General features: G+C 43.2%; 1 protein-coding gene, 1 long non-coding RNA gene and 1 other non-coding gene across 5 annotated transcripts in view; 2 read left to right on the top strand and 1 right to left on the bottom strand.

Moving 5' to 3' along the window:
- ZFYVE1 (zinc finger FYVE-type containing 1) overlaps positions 1-21,993 on the top strand; it is a 44,226-nt gene that overhangs the window by 10,846 nt on the left and 11,387 nt on the right. For 2 of the 3 annotated variants that reach the window (XR_014059235.1, XM_081508928.1), the window contains exons 3-4: positions 10,631-11,135; positions 16,159-16,373. Coding sequence is in view for 2 of the 3 variants with exons in the window: in XM_081508928.1 (XP_081365054.1) it covers positions 10,631-11,135; positions 16,159-16,373 (720 nt within the window). In the remaining variant the exon portion in view is untranslated. The remainder of the gene's footprint in view (positions 1-10,630; positions 11,136-16,158; positions 16,374-21,993) is intronic. The other variant, XM_081508929.1, reaches the window with a different exon arrangement.
- LOC145516037 (U6 spliceosomal RNA) lies at positions 12,618-12,724 on the top strand. The gene has a single exon (XR_014061211.1). It is a non-coding gene; the product is annotated as a U6 spliceosomal RNA (small nuclear RNA).
- Positions 20,642-21,977, bottom strand: LOC145513250 (uncharacterized). The gene is made up of 2 exons (XR_014059245.1): positions 21,903-21,977; positions 20,642-20,988 (listed from the first exon to the last, which is right to left on the bottom strand). It is a non-coding gene; the product is annotated as an uncharacterized LOC145513250 (long non-coding RNA).

Here is a 21,993-nt window from a genome sequence, read left to right as displayed (position 1 = left end):
AGATGTATACCCACCATACGTAAGCACGTGGCCTCTGGCTTGAATTCATGGAGGATAATTCAGTTTTTTTTATAGCTTCTGGAATTTTTTTTTTCCCCCTCCTTCCTAATTTTCTTCTACTTGTGATTGTGTTATTGCTGTCTTTCCCAGGGAACTTGACTCCTAGAGTACTTGAACAGACAGAGCCTGGCTCTGGCATGTAGTCACAGATACCCCAGGTTCAAGTTAAGGAGAGAATATAATCCCAAGCAATTCAGCAGTCATAGAGTATTCTAGAAATTCCTCTACTTCTCAGCCCATTTTCCTGCCTGGTGAATATGTCATCCAGTTAATACATGGCTGAACCGTTTTCCATAATCTCTCATAACCTTTCTTTTCAAAGAGTTTAATTCAGTTTACGTGTATCATTCAACAGCAGTCATAAACATTTATTGAGCGTCAATTTTCTGCCTTATTAGTTTGAGTCATCTCTGTGAAAAATGCCTTAAAGTGAAAATTCAGAGGTTAAGCATGACTGGGGAGGGATGGCGAGGCCTTCTTTCCTGGGAAGGCGCTGCCGTCTTTCGTCCTTGTCTCTGAGTAGAGACTGCTTAAGGACCCTGGTTCTTTGTGCACACCCTTTCTGGTCCTGGTGTCTGGGGGTTTTAGTCTGGCCGGTAGGTCACTGGGTGCACTGTTGTTTCCCCCCCGTCTTGGTCAGGTCTGTTGCTTGGAGCTGGATCACCTCACGGGCAGCCAGAGAGACAGGCTGCTTTGCCTTTCCTCCCTCCTCCTTTCCTTCTTTTGTTTCCTTCCTTCCTTCCCTAATTCTCTCTCCCTCTCTCCTCTCCCCTCCCTCCCTCTAGACCCTTCCTTCCCTCTCTCCCTCCCTCATTTCTTCCTTTCTTCTTCTCCCCCTACTTCATGAATTATGAAGTTAAATCTACCACTGCCAGGGGAAAAAAAGTTTCTCTCCAGAGCTACATGTAAATGACGTTAGGCTTAGTGAGAGTCGCTCAGTCGTGTCTGACTCTTTGCGACCCCATGGGCTATACAGTCCAAGGAATTCTCCAGGCCAGAATACTGCAGTGGGTAGCCATTCCCTTCTCCAGGGGATCTTCCCAACCCAGGGATCAAACCCAGGTCTCCCACATTGCAGGTGGATTCTTCACCAGCTGAACCTGGGAAGCCCAAGAATATTGGAGCGGGTAGCCTATCCCTTCTCTAGCGGATTGTCCTGACCTAGAATCCAACTGGGGTCTCCTGCATTGCAGGTGGATTCTTTACCAGCTGAGCTATCAGGGAAGCCCTTTAGGCTTATGTACCGTACTTTTTTTTTTTTGGCCACACCATCATGCAGCTCGGGGGATGTTCCCCAACGAGGGATCTGATTGAACCTGGGCAGTGAAAGAGCTGAGACCTAACCACTGGATCACCAGGGAGCTCCTGCTTATGTACTGTTTTGGATTGTTCATACATTTCTTCTCCTTTCACTACCATGAAGATTGAGTTTGCTGCATTTTTTTTTTAAAGGATTGATCTAGATTTTGGCTTTATAGTGCTGCCTTCCTTGACCACCAGATTTAAAAGAGCAGCTCCTGCCTGTTCCTGTAGTCCTACTCCTCTCTCCTGGTTTTTCTTCACTCTACTTATCATTGTTTGACATAACATGTACTTAAAACCAACCCTTGTGGTGTAACTTACACATAATATAATATATACATCAAAAACCATTTTTTTGTTTTTTGGCTGCGTCCCATGGCCTGTGGGATCTTAGTTCCCAGACCACGGATCCAACCTGAGGCCCCTGCATTGTAATCTTGAAGTCTTAACCACTAGATCTCCAGGGAAGTCTCTGTAATGTACACATTTTAAGTGTACAGATTTGTGAGTTTCAACAAATGTGTGTATACCTGTGTAACCACCTCCACAACACCCAAGATGTAAGTACCGCTTGCTAACCAATTGCGCTCCGGGATCTCTCACAACACAAGGTATAGAGCATTTCCCTCCCCTCAGAAGGTTTCCTTGTACCCCTAGGAAGTCAGTCCTCAGCAATCACTCATCTGCCCTCTACAGCTACAGATTTGACTTTCCTAGTGTTTCGTGTAAATAGAATAATTCAGTACTGTTCTGTATCTGGCTTCTTTTATTCACCATAATGTTTCTGAAAGTCATCAGTGTTGTTGCATGTCTCAGTTCATTTCTTTGTATTGCAGAGAAGTTCCATTGTATAGATGTACTGCAGTTTTTTCATTTGTCCATGGACATTTTGTTTGCCACATATATTGTTTGCTTGTTGTCTTTCTTCTGCCCATTAGCGTGTAAGCTTCCTGAGGGCAGTGATTTTTTTTTATAGGGGTATAATTCATGTAACATAAAATTAACCATTTTTAAGCGAACAATTCATTGGTATTTGGTACATTCAGTGTGGTGCGGCCACCACCTCTGTCTAGTTCTAAAACGTTTTCGTCATCCCAGAAGAAAACCCTGTACCTGTTAAGCAGTCCATCCCAGAGGGCAGTGATTTTTTTGTCTTTTTTATGCAACATTTGTTATTTTCCAGTTATAAAAATAACATAGACTGGGCATGTTAAAATACTGAAAATGCAGAACTAAAGAAAGTGTCCACTTTTATCTTAATTTTACAATGAAAGTCACTAGTACCTTCAGTTCTTTTGAATGTTGCATTTACTCTTTGAGTGTGGCCTAGAGGCAGACCAGGGCACTGCAGCATCAGTCAGCGCTTAACAGCCTTTACCGCACGCCTCCCCTGTGCTGAGGGCTTGCTGTGCATTCTCTCAACTTAATCCTCGCAGCAATCCTGTGAAGTACATTACGTTGTTACCCTCATTTTACAGGTGAAATAATGAAGTCCCAGAGAAATTAAATGACTTCTTTAAGGTTTTTCTGAAGTCGGTGAGTGGTAGAGGCAGATTGGACCCCCTCTGTTTTTTTTTTTATATATTTATTTTTATTTACTTGGCTGTGCTGGGTCTTAGTTGCAACGTGAGAACTCATGTAGAGACAGGTGGGATCTTAGTTCCCTAACCACGGCTCAAACCCAAAATTTGCATTGGGAGTGCAGAGTCTTAGCCACTGGACCACCAGGGAAGTCCCCCCTCCACTTTAAAAAAAGATGTTTTCTTGGCCACACCACTGGAATCTTAATTCTTCAACCAGGGATCAAACCCATGTAAGTAACCACCGGACTGCCAGGGAAGTCCCCAGATTGGACCCTTAGGGGTAACACTATGCCATTCCCTTCCCTAGAGAGGATATAGCATGTAGACATTATGCGCTGTGTTTAGTTCACTTACCTAACAAATAAGTACAGATTTCCTATTGTGTGTCAGGCCCTGTGTTAGGGCACCAGTGGTGAACAGCACAGCTTAGACCCTTGCCACCCTTGAGTATGCTCTAGTGGGAAGCTGGAACCAGGAATAATGGGAAAATGTTAACAGAGGTGATGGGTGGGGACTGGAGGCTGTGATTAAGAGAAGTGTTGAGAAAATTGTCCATGGCGCGATCCAGTTGGAGGTGGATCTGAACCGAGCTCTCGCTTTTTAAAAAATTAAAACATTTCCTTTGTGGTTTATCTCAGGATATTGAATATAGTTCCCTGTGCTCAGCTCTCCCATCTTCTGTCTAGCCTGGAGTTGTTACTGCTAATCCCAGAGCCTTTACCAGAGCTTCCATCTGTTTCTATAGCTAGCCAGATAAGAGTATGCCATGCCACGCCACTTAAAAGGGGGCATCTTCCATTTGGAAGCTCCTTGAAAGAGTTCCTTGAGGATGATGTGGGTTTTGAGGATGACGTGGTATTTCCAATCCCCAGAATCTAGCATTGCTTTGGAAAGCTTTTCACTCAGATATAAATGGACAGCTGAACTGGGTGAGTTGGGTGAAGTCAAGGAAACTGACCATGGAGCTAAAAATGACCCATCTAAAAGAATTTGTTTTGTGGATCATCTCTACATAGAAACATTTCTCTTTCCTGCTATCCTGCTAGAGGAGCTGCAGGCAGCACTGTGAGGTCATATGTCAGAGGCACCACTGGTAGTTAGAAGACATGGGAGGAGAATTCCTGACCTCTCAAGTAATGGAACTCTTTTGAGGACACTGGAGTGGAAGAAAATGACCTTTGCCCTTACCAAATGCTCTCAATGTGTTTGTGAAGCCAATCTTGTGACTTTAGTGGTCTTAAGAAAACATTTGATTGAGAAACAATTGTTTTTTACATGAAACTTGATTGGCACATGCATGGGTAAACACAAAAATGTACAGTCCTTTGAGGATAGGATGAAAGGTAATTTTCTGAACTAGCTGGGTTGGGGGGAGCAGGTTTACTAGAACTTTCTGGGGATAGGTAGGGGTTTGCTGTTGGAAGGGAACCTTCTTTGGTTTTGGACTTTAACAATGGACTGGCTCCTGATCTGTTTGACATTGTTTAAGTAAAATTTTGTCTGAAAATTAGGCCATGGACTTAAATCTTTGCTGGAGTTTTTTTCAACATGATGAAAATGGCTCGGGATTTTTCAGAGAAGAGCATCCTCACTTTTCACTTCTCCTTTCCTTCCTACAGAAGATGGAAAATGTTACCTAAACTTTATACTTATGTTGGTCTTACACCATTAGATTAGTGCCAGATACTAGATGAAGCTTGATACATATTTGTTGATTGGTCAACAGAGAAAAAACACAGCCTAAAAGTTGAGAATTAGGTTTTACTTGGTGACTTTACTGAGGAGTATAGCCTAAGGTAGCCTCTCAGCTGGCTCTGAGGAACTGTTTCAAGGGGTTGAAGGAGGAACCAGGATACAAGGGAGTTTTTGCTGGGGGAAAAAAAAGAAAAATTTTCTAGTCCAACATCAAAAGATCACTGCTAATCACAAAGAACAGAAATCTCAAGTTACTGATTTCAGTGCTTTTCTATGGGAAGATGCACGAGTCTGGGCTCATTGAAATTATTCCTTTGATATACATCTTCACTATCTCGAGTCAGTATTCTGTTTTTCTCCATCCTGAATCTGCTCAGGGTGAACCATGGCAGGAGGGGTGGGGTGGCTGCAGTGACTGATGGCTTGATGGAGGCAACATTAGTTGTTTACCCGAATGCCAGGCAGCATTCTTTGTTTACTGAAATGGCAAGCAGCATAGTTTTTGTCTACAGATTAAATGAAGTAATCAAGTTCTCGTTTCCTTCTGAGATAGTGGTCCCAGTTCTGTCAAGATTGAGAATCTGGTTTGGTTTCTTTGGGTTCTGTCTCTTTGTCGGAGCTAAGGCAAAAATGGAATGAAAGCAGAATAAACCAGAGTTGTTGTTCAGTCGCTAAGTTGTGTCTAACTCTGTGACCTCACGGACTGCAGCATTCCAAGCTTCCCAGTCCTTTACTGTCTTCCAGAGTTTGCTCAAATTCCTGTCCGTTGAGTTGTTGATGCTATCTAACTATCTCATTGGCTGCCGGCCTCTTCTTTTGCTTTCAATCTTTCCCAGCATCAGGGTCTTTTCCAGTGAGTTGACCCTTCACATCAGGTGGCAAAAGTTTTGTAGCTTCAGCATCAGTCCTTCCAGTGAATACTCAGGGTTGATTTCCTTTAGGATTGACTGGTTTGATCTCCTTGCAGTCCAGGGGACTCTCAAAGAGTCTTCTCCAGCACAGACTCTCACATAGATGTAATTAGTGGGAACTTAACTTTGGGGATAATTTATCAATTTACAGTAATTTTAGAATCTCAGTGGAGAGGTATAAAATCATCTTTGTCGTCTCAAGGGTGGGATTTACCATGAGCGCTGTAGGGGGCGGAGCAGTCATGCTTCCCTTAGCCCTTTCATTACTTTGGGAAAGGACCTGATTTTTGTCCTCAGCTATAAAAACTTAGAGGACTGTGTGTGTGTGGTTGGTGCAAATCAGATCCTCTGCACCCAGAGCAACAGAACTGAGAGGACCTCAGTCCTGAGTTTCTTTCCTTTGGAGTGTGTTCTGGTGTCTTTAACTTTAGTACCTCTGTTCTGTTGAACTTTCCTCCTTCCAAGGCTTTTTACTTCTATTTCTGTCCCATCTCTTGCTTTTCCCTCCCTCGGCCGCCTTAGAGCAAAGCCCACATGGTCATTCTTCTTGGAATAATTCTCTGATGGCCAAGAAGGAATCTCTTGAAGGAGACTGTCATCATTCCCCTTGCCTGCTTGGGTCAGAGGTTGCCTTTTTCACTGTTGTAAACTGCTCTGAACTCGGAGCTGAAACAGTGTAGATCATTGAGTACTATTACATTTCATTCTAGAAACTCTCCTTGGAACTTTACACAAAACGAAAAGGTTTGTGGGTGAGACAGTGATAGAGAGAGGGGTGTGTTGTTTGGTTTCTTCAAGATGTGTATGGTGATAGTGAAAGCCGCTCAGTCATGTCCGACTCTTTGAGACCCCATGGACTATACAGTCCATGGAATTCTCCAAGCCAGAATACTGGAGTGGGTAGCCTTTCCCTTCTCCAGGGGAATCTTTCCAACCCAGGGATCGAACCCAGGTCTCCTGCATCGCAGGTGGATTCTTTACCAGCTGAGCCACAAGGGAAGCCCAAGCTATAATCAGTATCAATAATACTATGTTGTTCTGCTTAGGGGGAGTAGAAAGGAGTTATCAGGAGCAAGCAGTGAGGTCTTTGCATTTTCAGATAGAATTAGTTTAGATTTCACCCCATTACTGCCTCAGTCCTTGGATGAGCAACCTCTGAGCCACAAGCAGGCACAAGCCCGGCTGCTGCTGCTGTGCCCCTGGATGTTTTCCCAGCGGGCTCGTCTTTACTAAATAATGGCTGGTATTCATCAAGCGCTTGCTGTGTGCCAGGCGTTGTACTGTGCCCTTTGCATGCCTTATCACCTTTAGTCCTCTCAGTAGCCTTATGGGTTGTAGAATCTCTTACCATCTCATTTCCCTGAGGTTTCAGGGGTTAAGTAGCTTTTCCAGGGCCACACTGGGAGTGGAATTTGGGTGTTTCTGACTTGCCTGAGGTCCATGTGAGCAGGAGAAGGACGGAAGGCAGAGGTTGGGGAGGAGCACCTTTGGGGTGTTGCTCCTGTTTTTGCTGCTGGGTCAGGGCTGAGGACCATTCCCAGCATGTCAAGTTGGGTGGGGTGGCCAGTTGGCAGGGCTCAGAGTCAGGTAGCTTATTTCAGCCCAGGAATGGAACAGTGTGGGAACAGACAGAACGAGCAGGGCAACAGCCTTGTCTCCCCTGGCCCCATCCTTCCTTCATCCAAGGGGAATCTTCTTATCTTTTCTTGACCTTCTCTTCTGCCGACTGACGGCTTCCCGGGTGGCTCAGACGGTAAAGAATCTGCCTGCAGTGGGGGAGACCTGAGTTCGATCCCTAGGTCAGGAGGATCCCCTGGAGAAGGGAATGGCAACCCACTTCAATATTCCTGCCTGGAGAATCCATGGACAGAGAAGCCGGGCGAGCTACACAGTCCATGAGGTCGCAAAGAGTTGGACTCAGAGACTAACACTTTCAGTTCATTTTCTTCTGACTGAAAAACCAGTCTTGCTACTTACTACCTAGGCTGTTGTCTCCTTCCTGGCTCAGGGGAAACTGCTCACAGGTTAAGGATGAATTGAGTAGTATAACAGGGAGCAAAATAATGCGAAGGGCAGAAGAAGGAAAAACGAAGCCTGGTTTTAGTTTGCCAGGCATTTTCTCGTTTATCTGTTGATTTGATTAGCAACCAGTACCTAGTCAGGGGAGGCAAAGATGGTTATATCCTCATTTTACATGTAGAAAAATGCAGTCAGTGCATATTGAATGATTAGCCAGGGCTCCTTGGTAGAAAAACCAGCCTGAGGTTTGAGCTCCACCTCCTAGAATTCTTTGCGCCGGACTCATCTGCACATGCGCACATGAACTTGTGTGTTTAACATACCCCGGGACACCTGGTGCCAAAATCATATCCCCAAATGCTGACTCCACTGAGTTACTTATGTATGTTATGCACATCATTTGGTGGGTACCTCATCGGTATAAATCTTGAGACATTTAACTCTGTACCTAACAGCTCCTACAGGCTCCTTTTCAGGTGCCCACTCTTGAGTGTCCTGGATACCCGTTGTGGGTTTTTTTTGGATAATGGATTCATGATTGAATTCATTTCCAGGGGGGGAAACCCCTGGGCCTCGTCTTCTTCCTCCAGACTGTTTGATGACTCTTGCAGCTGGCCACTCTGACCTTATCTGACTCCTTGCTGGTAGAGGTTTATGGAGCTTTTGTTTTGTTTCTCTTGCGGTCAGCTTAGCAGCTTGGAACGATACTGGCTGAGTGACATGGGTTCAAAGTGGGCTGTTCTGTGTAACTTCTTGTTCCTCTCAGTTGCCTGGGAGATCAGTGAGCCCAGTTATCAAATGCTGCTGCTGTGTTCAGCCCTGTGGATGATCCAGGGTGGAGAGAAGTGATCAAAGTACCTAGCAAGGTGCGCTGCGTTCATTCATTCGGTAACTCCTGTTCTGTGCGAGGCCGTATCCCAAGTACCGGGGATGTAAAGGCAAACTCGATTCTGCCCTCCTGGGTCTGGTGAAGGGCACTGTCAGTGCAGTGGGCATTCAGTAAATAAAATATTGTCATTAAGGCTATTCCTGTAATAATCATAGTGATGTTAGTAATAGAATAGTGAGTACTTTACTATCTTGATGAGATTATGGGAAATGAAGACATCATATTATCACACCTAGTGGTCTGCATTCCTGTAACTTCTCCTTATCAAACCAGCAGACTCTTGAGAGTCAGGAATATGGGTTTTTTGTTTGTTTGTTTGTTTGTCTCCTGGCTGGAGGATGAGAGTTGTAAAGGTTCGTCGCTCCTTTAGCTGGAGTAGAACACCTCGTGTTTGAATTAGGAGCTTTGACCCCGGGGATATGTGTTCTGAGAGTTACAGGCCCTGAGCATCTTCCTGGAACTCCAGTCTGGGATCTATCTCACTGACACCAGCTCCCTTCCTTCCTGGCCTGACTTTTTTCTTTTTTTAATTTCGTCGTGGCACACAAGCTTTCTCTGTTTGTGGTGTGGACTTCTCTTGTGGAGCGTGGGCTCTAGAGCGCGGAGGCTCAGTAGTTGTGGCGCTCGGGCTCATTTGCCCTGTGGCACGTGGGATCTTAGTTCATTGTTTAGGAAGCTGCATCACCTGCATTGGAAGGCAGATTCTTAACCACTGGACCACCAGAGAAGTCTCATGGCCTGACTTTTTATAAGGAATGCAGTGCTTTTAAACTGTAAACAGAGGAATTATGGATAGATGGAGTTTGACTAGTAAGTTGTTTGTTTTTCTTTAAACAGTCTTACTTAGATGTAAGTCACATACCGTGTATTTATCATCCTTTTAAAATATACAGTTCGGTGCTTTCAGTATATTCATAAAGTTGTACAGCCCTTAGTACTAAGTCCTTAGCATTTTCATCAACCCAAATAGGAACCCTGCACCCGCTAGCAGTCACTCCCTATGTCCTGCTTCCCTTCACCCCTGGCAGCCACTAATATATATTCTGTCTCTATGAGCTGACCTATTGTGGACATTTCATATAAAAGGAATTATATAATATGTAACATTTTGTGTCAGGCTTTTTTCACTTAATATGTTTTCAAGGTTCATCCATGTGGTAGCATATATCAGTACTTTTTATAGTTGAATAATATTCAGTCATTGTATGAATATACCACATTTTGTATGTTCGTTCATCAGTTGATGGACCTGTGGGTTGTTTCCATCTTTCGCTATTATGAATAATGCTGCTGTGAACATTCATGTTCAAGTTCTTTGTGGATGTATCTTTTTAACTCTCAGTAGCTCAAGGCTACTGAGACATATAGTAACTCTGTGTTTCACTTTCTGAGAAACTGCCATGCTGTTTTCTAGAGTGGCTGTGCATTTTACATTCTTATCAGCAGTGTATGAGCATTGAAATTTCTCTGTATTCTCATCAAAACTTGCCATTATCTTTTTGATCATAGCCATCCTAGTGGGTGTGAAGGGATATCTTGTTGTGGTTGGTTTGCATTTCCCTGATGGCTATGGTGTTGAGCATCTTTTCATGTGCTTATTGATAATTGTATGTCTTCTTTGGAGAAATGTCTGTTCAAATTTTTTGCTTAGTATTTAATTAGGTTATTTTTTCTTACTGAGTTGTAAGAATTATTTACATATTCTGGACCATTAGTCCCTTATCAGATATGTGGTTTGCAAATATTTTCCCCTGTTCTTTGGATTGTCTTTTCATCTAATGGTATTCTTTCCGGAATAGAAGTTTTTAATTTTGATGAAATCTATTTTATCCATTTTTTCTTTTGTTGTATTGCTTTTAGTGTCATATCTAAGAAGACATTGCCTAACCGACAGTTGCAAATTCCCTCTTATGCCTACTTTTAAGAGTTGATAGTTTTAACATTTTTATGACCATTAAGTTCTTATATACTGAGGCTTTCAAAGTTCCTGTTAGCTGTTTGCTAGGGGTAAGTGCTGGGTGAGAGACTATTATCCTGGGACTTCTTTTCCTTGCCACATTGACAAGTCAATCGAGGAGCCCTGGCTAGCACTTAATTCTTCTTGGAGGTGTTTCTAGCCATTTTGCGGTTTTCGTGTTTCATTGTCTTTTTCCCCCCCTTTTTTTGGGAAGGTAACGAATGAAGAGGACTTCATTAGGAAATTGGACTGCAAACCTGATCAGCATCTGAAAGTGGTTTCCATTTTTGGAAATACTGGGGATGGGAAGTCTCATACCCTCAACCACACTTTCTTCTATGGCCGAGAAGTCTTCAAAACCTCCCCTGCCCAGGAGTCCTGCACTGTGGGAGTGTGGGCAGCATATGACCCAGTCCACAAAGTAGCTGTGATAGACACAGAAGGGCTCTTGGGGGCTACAGTGAATCTAAGCCAGAGAACACGGCTGCTGCTTAAGGTCCTGGCCATCTCAGACCTTGTCATCTATCGAACTCATGCAGACCGACTGCACAATGACCTCTTCAAATTCCTTGGGGATGCCTCAGAAGCTTATTTGAAACATTTCACTAAGGAGCTCAAGGCTACCACTGCCCGCTGTGGCCTGGACGTCCCCTTGTCCACCCTGGGCCCTGCTGTTATCATTTTCCATGAGACTGTGCACACCCAGCTGCTGGGCTCTGGTAAGTAGATGGGGTTCGGTTGTCACACGTTGACCTTTCTGGGTACACGCTGGGCTGCAGTAGTGACTTGGCGGTGGTAGGTTGCCCAGAAAAATTTCTGCCTGGGCAAAACATAAGGAAGTGTTTCAAGAAGGACAGAGCGATCAACCATGTCAGAATCTGCTCATGGGCAGGATGAGGATTGAGAATTGCCGATTGGCTTTGGTGATATAGAGGTCCTTGGTGATCTGGGTAAGACCGTTTCCCAGGGATGGTAGGCCTGAAAGCCTGATCAAAGTAGGATCAAGAAAAGAGAAGGAAAAAACTTAAGGTAGTGTATTCATCTCTTTCACAGAGTTCTATAAAGGGAAGCAGACAAATGAAGTGACAGCAGGAGGCTGATGTGGGGGGTTTCAGGGAGTTTTCCCTTTTTTGAAATTTAAGATGTGAGGTATTGCAGATACTTGAGTATTGCTGGGAATGATGAAAGGAAGAGATGCAGATGTAAGAGAGAGAGCAGGAGTGATGCACAGGTGGAGGGCTGGCCTTAGGAGCGTGGACGGTTCATCCGTAACAACAGGAGAGAAGGGAGATTATATGGACACAATTACGGGTAAGTAGGTAGATGTGGTGGAAGTTGTCGTGGTTTTTCTGTTTTCTTAGAGAAATAGGAAGCAAGAGCATCGCCCGAGTGGGAGGATGAGGGAGCAGGTGCGATGGTCAATGGATGCAGGTGGGGACGATAGTGTTGGCTCTGAAAACAGTTTCATTATTAATGTTCATTCAGTTAACAAAGTTTATTAAGTGCACAAGGTCACATGCTGACTTCCAGGACCCCAAACTGAAAAAAACCAATTCCCACCCTCAAATAGCTGATAGTCTAGTTGGAGAGGTCACACGTGTTCTGTTCTGTGGTGGGTGTCGCTCCTGGAGCTGTGAGTGTGCAGAAGAGGGACGCTGTACACCTCTTTGTGGGATCTAGAAAAGAGGAGGTGACATTTGAACTCTAAAGACTGGCTAGATAGAGGAGGGGAGGAAGGATGCTCTAGGAAAATGAACCTGTAGTGGTTTGAAGGAGCTTGTTGTGCCCAGGGAACTCTAGGTATTTGTACACTGAGTTCCTGGATTCCGTTCCTGCCCATTTCAATGCATCCTCCTTGAGGGATGAGGAGTGATGTTTTTTAAAAGCTTAATTTATACTTCAGGTCATGTCATACTCCTGCTTCCAACCTGTCAATGGCTTTCCATTACATCAGGATAAAATCTAAACTCCTAATTATAGTGTCCTCCTTCACTCCTGCCTCTGTCTCTGAACTCCCTCTGCTTACCCCTTTCACTCCCACCACTAGCTATACCAGACTTTTCTCTGTTCCCATCTTTGCACATGCTACTCTGTCTACCTGGAACACACTTTCCCCCAGCCAGCCATCCTCTTTCAGATTCAGCTCAACTCTCAGCCCTTTGGAGCCTTTGCCAAGTGTCTCCTTTAAAATGGTCCTTCCTGTGCTCGCTTCGGCAGCACATATACTAAAATTGGAACGATACAGAGAAGATTAGCATGGCCCCTGCGCAAGGATGACACGCAAATTCGTGAAGCGTTCCATATTTTTGTACATATACACAATGGAATATTACTCAGCCATTAAAAAAATACATTTGAATCGGTTCTACTGAGATGGATGAAACTGGAGCCCATTATACAGAGTGAAGTAAGCCAGAAAGAAAAACAACAGTACAGTATACTAATGCATATATATGGAATTTGAAAGATGGTAATGATAACCCTATATGTGAGACAGAATAAGAGACACAGATGCATAGAACAATTTTATGGACTCTGAGGGAGAAGGTGAGGGTGGGATGTTCTGGGAGAATAGCATTGAAACATGTTTATTATCATATGTGAAACAGAACACCGTTCCATGTTCGATGCATGAGGCAAGGGCTCAGGGCCGGGGCAATGGGATGACCCAGAAGGATGGGATGGGGAGGGAGGTGGGTGGGGGGTCCAGGAAGGGGAACACATGTAAACCCATGGCTGATTCATGTCAATGTATGGCAAAAACTATTACAATATTGTAAAGTAATTAGCCCCCAACTAAAATAAATAAATTTATTAAAAAAAAAAAATGGTCCTTCCTGCACCCGGGTGGTCCCGTCTTGTTAGATCACCCTGTTGATGTTCATCAGGGCAGCTGTCACTCTCCGAAATCATCCTGTTTGTTTGCTTACTGGTTTTTGATCTTTTCCCCTTGGAATGGAAACTCCAGGAAGGCAGGAACCTTACCTGTCTTATTCACTGCTGCCTTTGAAGAGCCTGGGTGAGTGCTTGGCGCACAGTAGGCTGTCATCAGATACTTGCCGAATGAAGAGGCTCAGTGTGTCTGAGGCTTGGATTGTGTGGGAGGGAATAGTGGACACACTCAGGGATCAGATCATGCATGGATGGCCTTGATTTAGGTCTCAAGTATGACAAGATCCCTTGAAGGATTTTAAGTAGGGAGTTAATGTGATCAGATCTGTATTTTCAAAAAGAAGCCCTGGGGTCTGTTGCGGGATGAACTAGAGAGGCATGCTTAGAGGAAGGGAGGTGGCCAGGAGCTTATCACAGTACTAGGTGAGGAGTGATGGAGCCTGAGCCAGGGCAGTGCAATAGGCGGGGAGTGGACAGACTGGGACCTCTGAAGGATTTGGGTCTAGTGGCCTGGGTCTAGGATACCTCCTGTGATTAGCATTTTTATGCCACTTTGGATCTTCACAGCTTTGGTGAGGGGAAGGTCTAATTTCCTGTTCAAGGTTTTGAAATAACCAGCCTTTCAAAGTAACTTTTTTTCCATAGGCTTTACTTAAAAAAAAAAATCTTATTTATTTTTGGCTGTGCTGCGTTTTGTCACTGCATAGGCTTTTCTCTAGATGCAGCTAGCGGGGGCTACTCTCTAGTTGCAGTGTGCAGGCTTCTCATTGCTGTGGCTTCTCTTCTTTCTGAGCACAGGGTCTAGGACACGAGGGCCTCAGTAGTTGTGGCTTGTGGGCTCCAGAGCACAGGCTCAGTAGTTGTGGCGCATAGGCTCAGGCACTCTGCAGCATGTGGGATCTTCCCGGAACAGGAATCCAACCTGTATCTCCTGCATTGGCAGATGAATTCTTTACCTCTGAGCCACCAGGGAAACGCCCCTCCCCATCCCTTTTTTCTTTTGCTTTATGCTTGCACTATGCACTATGCTGGGTGTTTGTTTGTTTTTTAAAATAAAAGCTGAATAACAAAGATAACATTTTTTTCCTTAAATTTTTAAAAATTGTTACTTTTTCCCTGTGTCACACGGCATTTGGAATCTTAGTTCCCTGACCAGGGATTGAACCTGTACCCTCTCCAGTGAAAGTGCAGAGTCTTAACCACTGGCCCGCCAGGAAAGTCCCAACATTTTCTTAAAATAAATGCAGACTTAATGTATCTTTGTTATTCAGCTCAATCAACAGCAGCTATATTTTACAAATGGAGAAACTGAACTCAGAGAGCTTAGGTTGTGTAACCAAGGAGGTTCCAGCTAGTATGCTGCAAAATTGGGATTCTGAATCCAGAGTTGTTTCTAGATCCGGAACTTTGGCTACTTCTCTTTGATGACTGTACCTTTAAATTTGAGCTAAAGCCATATTTCCAGTGTTAATTGGAGTGATTTTGCTGTTAAAATATTAAAGGAAATTACGCTGTATGACTCGTGGAACTCAAACTGGGGCTTGGTAACAACCTTAGAGGGGTGGGATGGGGAGGGAGGTGGGAGGGATGTTCAGGTGGGAGGGGACATAGGTAAACCTACAGCTGCTTCCTGTTGATGTTTGGTAGAAACCAACACAGTGCTGTAGAGCAAGTACCCTTCAATTAAAAAAAATAAATTTTAAAAACAACATAATCCTTTGTCAGCACAGAATCTAATTTCTAGAGAATAAAATAATTTAGTTTTTTTAAAAAAATATTAAAGGAAATTAAAACCAAAAGTCCTTCCAAGGTTTATCTCCAAAATGACTATGGGATCTGTTTCTACTGCTGCTCCCTAAATTTCTGGGTAAATGTTGGTGAAACTACGGGAAGGCTGATACCCTCACACGTTGGCAGTTGTCTGCAACTTCACTAGCATAAGACCAGCACTTTGAAAGCAGCTATTTATTTTAAATGCTCATTCAGTAGGTGACTGGTGAAATCCATCCATAGGATGGAAGGCTATGTAGCCATGAAAAAGAATAAGGAAATGTCTTCTCACAGTGTATCAAGTGTGCAAGGACACATGCTTACAGTATGTTATTAAGTGATGAAAGCAAGGTGCATATATGTGTTGGGAATTATGTAGGAAAAAAAAAGTCTGAAAGGGGAAACACTGGACTGTAGTTCCCTTTGAAGAGTAGGAGGGAGCAGAGGACCTACATTTCTTTCCTTTTATGCTTTGACATGTTTGGATTTGTTACATTGAGTACATTAAAAAAAAAAAAAGACACTTCTAGTTAAGAATCCACCTTGTAATGCAGGGGACTCTGGTTCGATCTCTGGTTGGGGAACTAAGACCCCCACATGCTGTGGAGCAACTAAGCCCTCGTGCTGCAACTAGAGAGCCGTGAGCCACAATGGAGATCCCTCATGACGCAACTTAGACCTGCTGCAGCCATTAAATAAATAAATATTAAAAGTTAAGTAAATGATTCTCTCTTTTTTGTTGTTGTTAAAAAAGGTACTTCCTTGAAGTGTAACACACATAACAAAAAAGTGCACATTATATCAAAAGTGTATACACGAAGCCCTTTCACAAGCTGAGGGTACATGTGAATTCAATACCAGGTCATGATACACCAGCCCCTACTTCACAGAAACCCCTGCTTGTGCTTCCTTCTAGGCAATTCCTTCCTTCCTGACTTCCAACAGCATAGAGCAGTTGTGCCTGTTTATGTACTTTATATTTACGGAGTCACACTACATATTCCTTTTATAATGAAAGACAGAAGACTTTTTTTTTTTAAAGAAAGGCCCCTGTTCACACCCCTGTTTCCGCTTGTCCAGATCACCCCTCCGAGGTGCCGGAGAAGCTCATCCAGGACCGGTTCCGGAAGCTGGGCCGCTTCCCGGAAGCCTTCAGTTCCATTCACTACAAGGGGACAAGGACCTACAACCCTCCCACTGACTTTTCTGGGCTTCGACGTGCTCTGGAGCAGCAACTGGAGAACAATACCACCCGTTCTCCCCGGCACCCGGGCGTCATCTTCAAAGCCCTGAAGGTCAGTTGGTTTCTGGCCTGAGTGCTTCTCACTGGGGCACTAGTGGGTGGTGAGGACACTCAGTTCTCCAGCTTCTGTTAGTGCTGGTGATTAGAAACCTGGGCTGGAAAGAGAGGATCGGTGAAAGGAAGGGCATGAGTGGAGTGTGTTACCTGTTGAATGGTGTCATCTTGCCAGGAACATGAATCTCGGATGATAGTTAAAAGATGACAGGTCCTCATCTTGGAGAAAAACCTTATTTTACCATTCTTTATAATGAAGACATCAACTCAGTTCCTGCCAAGACTGCTGTCATTTTATAGTTTACTTTGTATATACCTCTGTGTTACCAGGCCTGCAGGCGGAGGACAGAGGAGCAGGAAGGGAACAGGGTCTTCGGAGCAGTGCTGAGAGTGTGGGATTTGGAGAAAGAACAGTGTTGACGTGAAGACTTGAGCTAGGGATTTGAGGGTACCCTGAGGGTTAGGGCATAGAGCCCAAGACCAGAAGGGATAGGAGAAAAGGTTTGCATAAAGCTAGGCTGGCCCTGGTTGACCCAGGAACAGACTTTGAACATATGCTGATTTGCTTCATCCATGGAGTCTAAAAGATTTGCAGTGGGACACTATGCAAGCAATTTCTGCATCTGGGTAAACTGTATGTGCAAGTTTGTTATACTATTCTCGCAACTTTTCTACAGGTTTGAAATTACATCAAAATGAAAAGTTAAAAAAAAAACAAAAACAACAGGAAGAGGGAATGAAAAGTTACTCCTCAGAAAAGTTTATGGTTTTTGCATAGTGGTTACTAAAGGCTAGATGTTTGTATCCTCACAAACTTCATATCTTGAAATACATTAATGCCCAATTAGTATACATATACTAGTATACATACATATCCAGGGGCTTGGGGGAGGTGATTGGGTCATCAGAATGGAACCCTCTTGAGTGACTTTAGCACCCTTACAAATGAAGCCCCAGAAAGCTCCTACCCCTTCCACCAAGTGAGGACACTGTGAGAAGGCACCATCTGTGAACCAGAAGGCAGACCTTCACTTGGAGGCTGCCATGCTGCACCCTCATCTTGGATTTCCAGCCTGCAGGACTGTGGGGAATAAATTTCTGTCATTTATAAGCTTCCCAGTCTGTGGCATCTCATTATAGTATCCTGATTGGACTAGAAAAACTTGGGACTCCGGAGTCAGACAGACTTGTGTTGGGATCCCATTTCTGCCATTTACCTGTTGCTTGGTCTTAGGAAATTAGTTTGTTCGTTTATCCATTCAACAAATAAATGATTGGATCTCTGTGTCAGAGTTTGAGGTGCTGGAAATAACCATGGAGAATAAGATAGACAACAATCTTTGCCCTTATAGTATACTTCTTCAAGGGCTTCCCAGGTGACTCCATGGTAAAGAATCTGCCTGCCAGTGCAGAAGATAACGAGTTCGATCCCTGGGTCAGGAAGATCCCCTGGAGGAGGAAACGACAACCCATTTCGATACTCTTGCCTGGAAAATCCCACAGAGAGAGGAGCCTGGTAGGCTAGCGTCCATGGGGTCACAAAGAGTCGGACACGACTGACCACACATGTCCTTATAATGGCTTAGAGGTAGTCAGGTTGAAGATTACACCCAAATATTGCGAGCATTCTTAAATGGAGGCTGAATCTGTACTATGTTTTACAAAGGGCTGTAAAATCTTATCCATAAGAATATTGACAACTAGGCCAATGGCTGCATTATAGAATTCCTCAGGTTTTCTCAAAGTTAACCTAGCTTAATGTTTACATAAGACTTTCAGGGACCCCAGGTGCCGTAAGCAGTAATTAGTGCTCAGGGATTTTACCTCACGCATCTTGGATGTCCTCCTCCAGGCCAGTTTGTCAGGTACTTTTCTGTTGTTGTTGTTGTTAGTTACTTTTGAGAAAAAGAGTTACACTGTGTTTTTATGAGGTGATATGATTCATGAAGCTTTCTGTGATTAAAATGAGCCTGGTCAGCTGGAATTTTGAGGACTCTTGGTAACTGTTGGCCTCAAGAGTTTACCTGGATCTTGTATTTCCTGTTCTCTGAGGCAGGGTCTGTGCTGTACTGAGATGTGGGCCCAAGGCTCTGTCCATGGGACGGAGTTACCCGTTTAAGCTTGTTTCGGGCTCTCCTCAGGGAACTCTAGGGTCTTACAACTTAGTCAGATCCTTGAAAAAATTGTTCCGTCCTTTTCTGGTTGTTTTTAATCTTCTTTAAATTAGAAGTTGTTCATTCTCTGATAATCATGCTTATAGAAAGCTACCTTTAAGGTCTGCATTAGGCAAAGTGACCTAGGAGAGGTTTATTGCTGTTAAATACTCTTAACAGAAGTCTTCATAGTTTATAGCAGTGTATAATATAGTGGCCATTTATTTTTGTCCACTTATTTTTTGTTTTATGTTGTTGTATTTTTTTTTTTAAGTGGCCTTGCATTCTTTTTTGAACAAGAGAGTGGGGATGGTTATAAACAGATAACTTGTCAGTGCCAAACTAGCTTGTTTGACTTTCTGTTTCTCCCATTTTTTTCTTTCTCTACTAGTGTTTATTCTTCACCTTGTCCAGTTCCTCACTGACTCCCTGAGGAAACACTTCAAGAAGCCTTAGGATATATTCTAGCATGATTTATATGATTTTGTTTCCTCTGTGATTTTCTCTTTATTTTACATAACATACACAGGAATATTGTTAGAAAAAAATGTATAAACCTTTTGGGAAAATGGAGAGACAAATGTATAAACCTTTCGGGAAAATGGAGAGGCACTGTGTGTGCACTGTGGGGCAAGACTGTGATGTCCAAACAAAGAAATCTCAACTCTCTAGTAAGATCACCACCATGCAAGGGTAAACACTGACAGGCTTGGCAATAAAATGTCAAAAAGGATATGAAGCACTGTAAACTCTTGCAAACTTCTGGTTGAGGTAAAATTAGTACAGCCACTTTGAAATGCAGTAGTATAAAGAAATGCATAATATATATTCCAACCATGTCATTTCTAGAAATTGGCCTTAAAGCAACTCTTCCACAGGAACACAGAGACCTATATGAGGATGTTAATGGCAACATTCTTATAATAGCAAAGAAAAAAGCAAACCAAGTGTGCAAAAAATAGATAAATGGGACATTATATGATTCTTTGCTACTTATTTCAAAAAGAGAATTGGGGTTGTGATGTATCTATGTGCACTTATATACTTTTCTTTTTTTTATGGAGTGTTGAAGCCTAGTATTTTTTCCATGCTATTAAATATCCTATAAAACCATGTTTTTTTAAAATAGCTGCATGCTTTTTCATTTATATGGATGGATCATTTTTTATATGTAGTAGTTCTGCCCTTATTTTAACAGTACTTTCCACTTTTCCTTATATTTTCTGAGTACCTAAAGGTATTGCCCACATTCTGCCTACTTCCTTAGGGTAGGTTACAGCTCCCAGTACTGCTGGCCAACCTTTCTGTGGAGTGTTTACTAATGTCATGTTCTGTGCTCTGCACTGACGTGTATTTGTTCATTTTATCCTCATACCAACTCTGAGGTTGAGAAACAGAGGCACAGAGAAGTACGCTGATTTGCCTGAGATGACTTGTCTAGTGAGTGGTGGAGAATTTGTGTTTTTAGTATTCATTTATTTATTTGGCTGCGTCAGGTCTTAGTTTGCAGCACAGCACTCGGGATATTCAGCTTTTGTTATGGCACGTGGGATCTTTTTTAGTTGCAGCACATGGGATGCAGTTCCCGACGAGGGATCGAGCCCGGGCCCCCTGCATGGGGGGTGCAGAGTCTCAGCCACTGGACCACCAGGGAAGTTCCAGTGGTGGGGAATTTGAACCGGGTAGTCTGGCTCCCAAGTCTGTGCTTTTAAACCCTGGGCTGTATTCCTTCTCAATAGTTACTCCACTTTTAGGGAGGTCAGAAGATGGGTCATCTTTAAAGGTTCCTGATACATATTGCCAGTTGCCTTTAGAAAGGACGTTCTTATAAGTTGTATTTGAGTGTTTGGTTACTTTAAAAAGTTATTTTTTAAATTGTAAAAGCAATGTGTGTTTGTAATAAACAGTTGAAATAGTACAGATTCAAATAGTACAATTCCAATAGTAAGGTGTATGACTTAAGTCCCTTTCACTCCTCTCCCCCTCACTGTATGATAACGGTTATAATACTTTCTGACATACGCTTCCAGAAATTTTTAGTGCTGCTTCAGTGCGTACAGAAATATATGTATATAATGTATGTATACATTTTCTTCCTAAATAAGTCGGATCATAGAGAAGTTAAATCTTTATTTTCTTCCTCATATTCTTTTCATGTTCATTATTGAACAGGAAATGTGATTAATGAGAGATTGAGGGGTTGTAGAATGTGTGTGTGTGTGTGTGTGTATGAGACCTTCAGTCGCTTTCTGCTCTAGTGACTTTCCCATATATTTCCCATTCATTCTGCTGATCTTTTCGCTCTTCCTGCCATTTAGCCTCGTTGTGGACCAAGCCCCAGTTCCTTTTCTCCAGCTGAGTTTTTCTCGATTCTTAACCTCTCACTCGTTTGCTCAGTTTCCGCAGTAGCAACAGCTCAAATACCTACCAGCAGAGCATATTCTCACTGATGAAGTAAGTCTGTTTAAAGAAAAGAGATGCTCAGGTCCCTATTGTCTAAGGAAATTGAATATTGAATTAACTGTTGTTGCCTGTATTTACAGTTACGAATAATGAAGAGAACCATTTTAAGGTAGGATTCGTACAGGTTTTATGTAATACCTCCTTTAGCCTCCGCTCTCTAAATGTAGGAACTTTGACTCTCTAATTCTGTCACATCAGGGAGCACCTATTAAGTATTTACGAAGTTATTATATATTTTGGGGGGAAGTGGCATCATGGATTACATAAGAGTCTCCATTTTGAATCAGAAAATTCACTGCTAGACTTTGATGAGTCGAGTGAAACTTACAGGTTAGATAGTAAGAGCTGTACTGTTGTCAAGGCAACTAAAGTTCAAGATCATTTAGTCTCGAGGCAGCCTTTTCCAGACTGACCTCAAATGCTTTCCCAAGCTTTCTCAGGTAAGGCCCTTCCCTGCCTCTTATGGCTTTGGGGCCTCAGGACAGGGAGAGCCCAAGAAACCCTGGAATGATGTGAGGCTTGGAATTCTTGAAAGAGATGAAGTATATGGATTAGGTGGTAATGTCCACACTGGAAAGAAACAGTCAGGTTACAGAGGAAGGAAGACAGTGTCTCCTTACCCTTGTATCTAAAACACACAAGCATCAAGTTTTTTTTAACAGTTACTGTTATGTTTCCATGCTGTTTTTTTGGCCGCACCATGCAGCATGAGGAATCTTAGTTCCCTGACCAGGGATCAGACCTGTGGCTCCTGTAAGGGAGGTGTGGAGTCTTAACCACTGGACTGCCAGGGAAGTCCTATTCCCATACTCTTGATTCATGTAAGTCCTCCTGATGCTTGTCAAGGTCTGATTCATTACTGACTGCCAGCTCTTCAGTGAGTTGTGAGAGAAATGAGATACTTGTGTTACCAGCATTTGAGAGGATGGGTGGCCAGCATCTGAAGAGGTGAGGCTGGTTGGTCTAGGAGTTCTCTTTCTGATGTCATAAGAAGTTACTGTT

The sequence above is a fragment of the Giraffa tippelskirchi genome, chromosome 7, assembly GCF_054371585.1.
Source record: "Giraffa tippelskirchi isolate mGirTip1 chromosome 7, T2T-mGirTip1v1.2.pri, whole genome shotgun sequence".
In the NCBI taxonomy this organism is placed as follows: Eukaryota; Metazoa; Chordata; class Mammalia; order Artiodactyla; family Giraffidae; genus Giraffa; species Giraffa tippelskirchi.
This window is presented reverse-complemented; position numbering and strand designations above follow the sequence as displayed.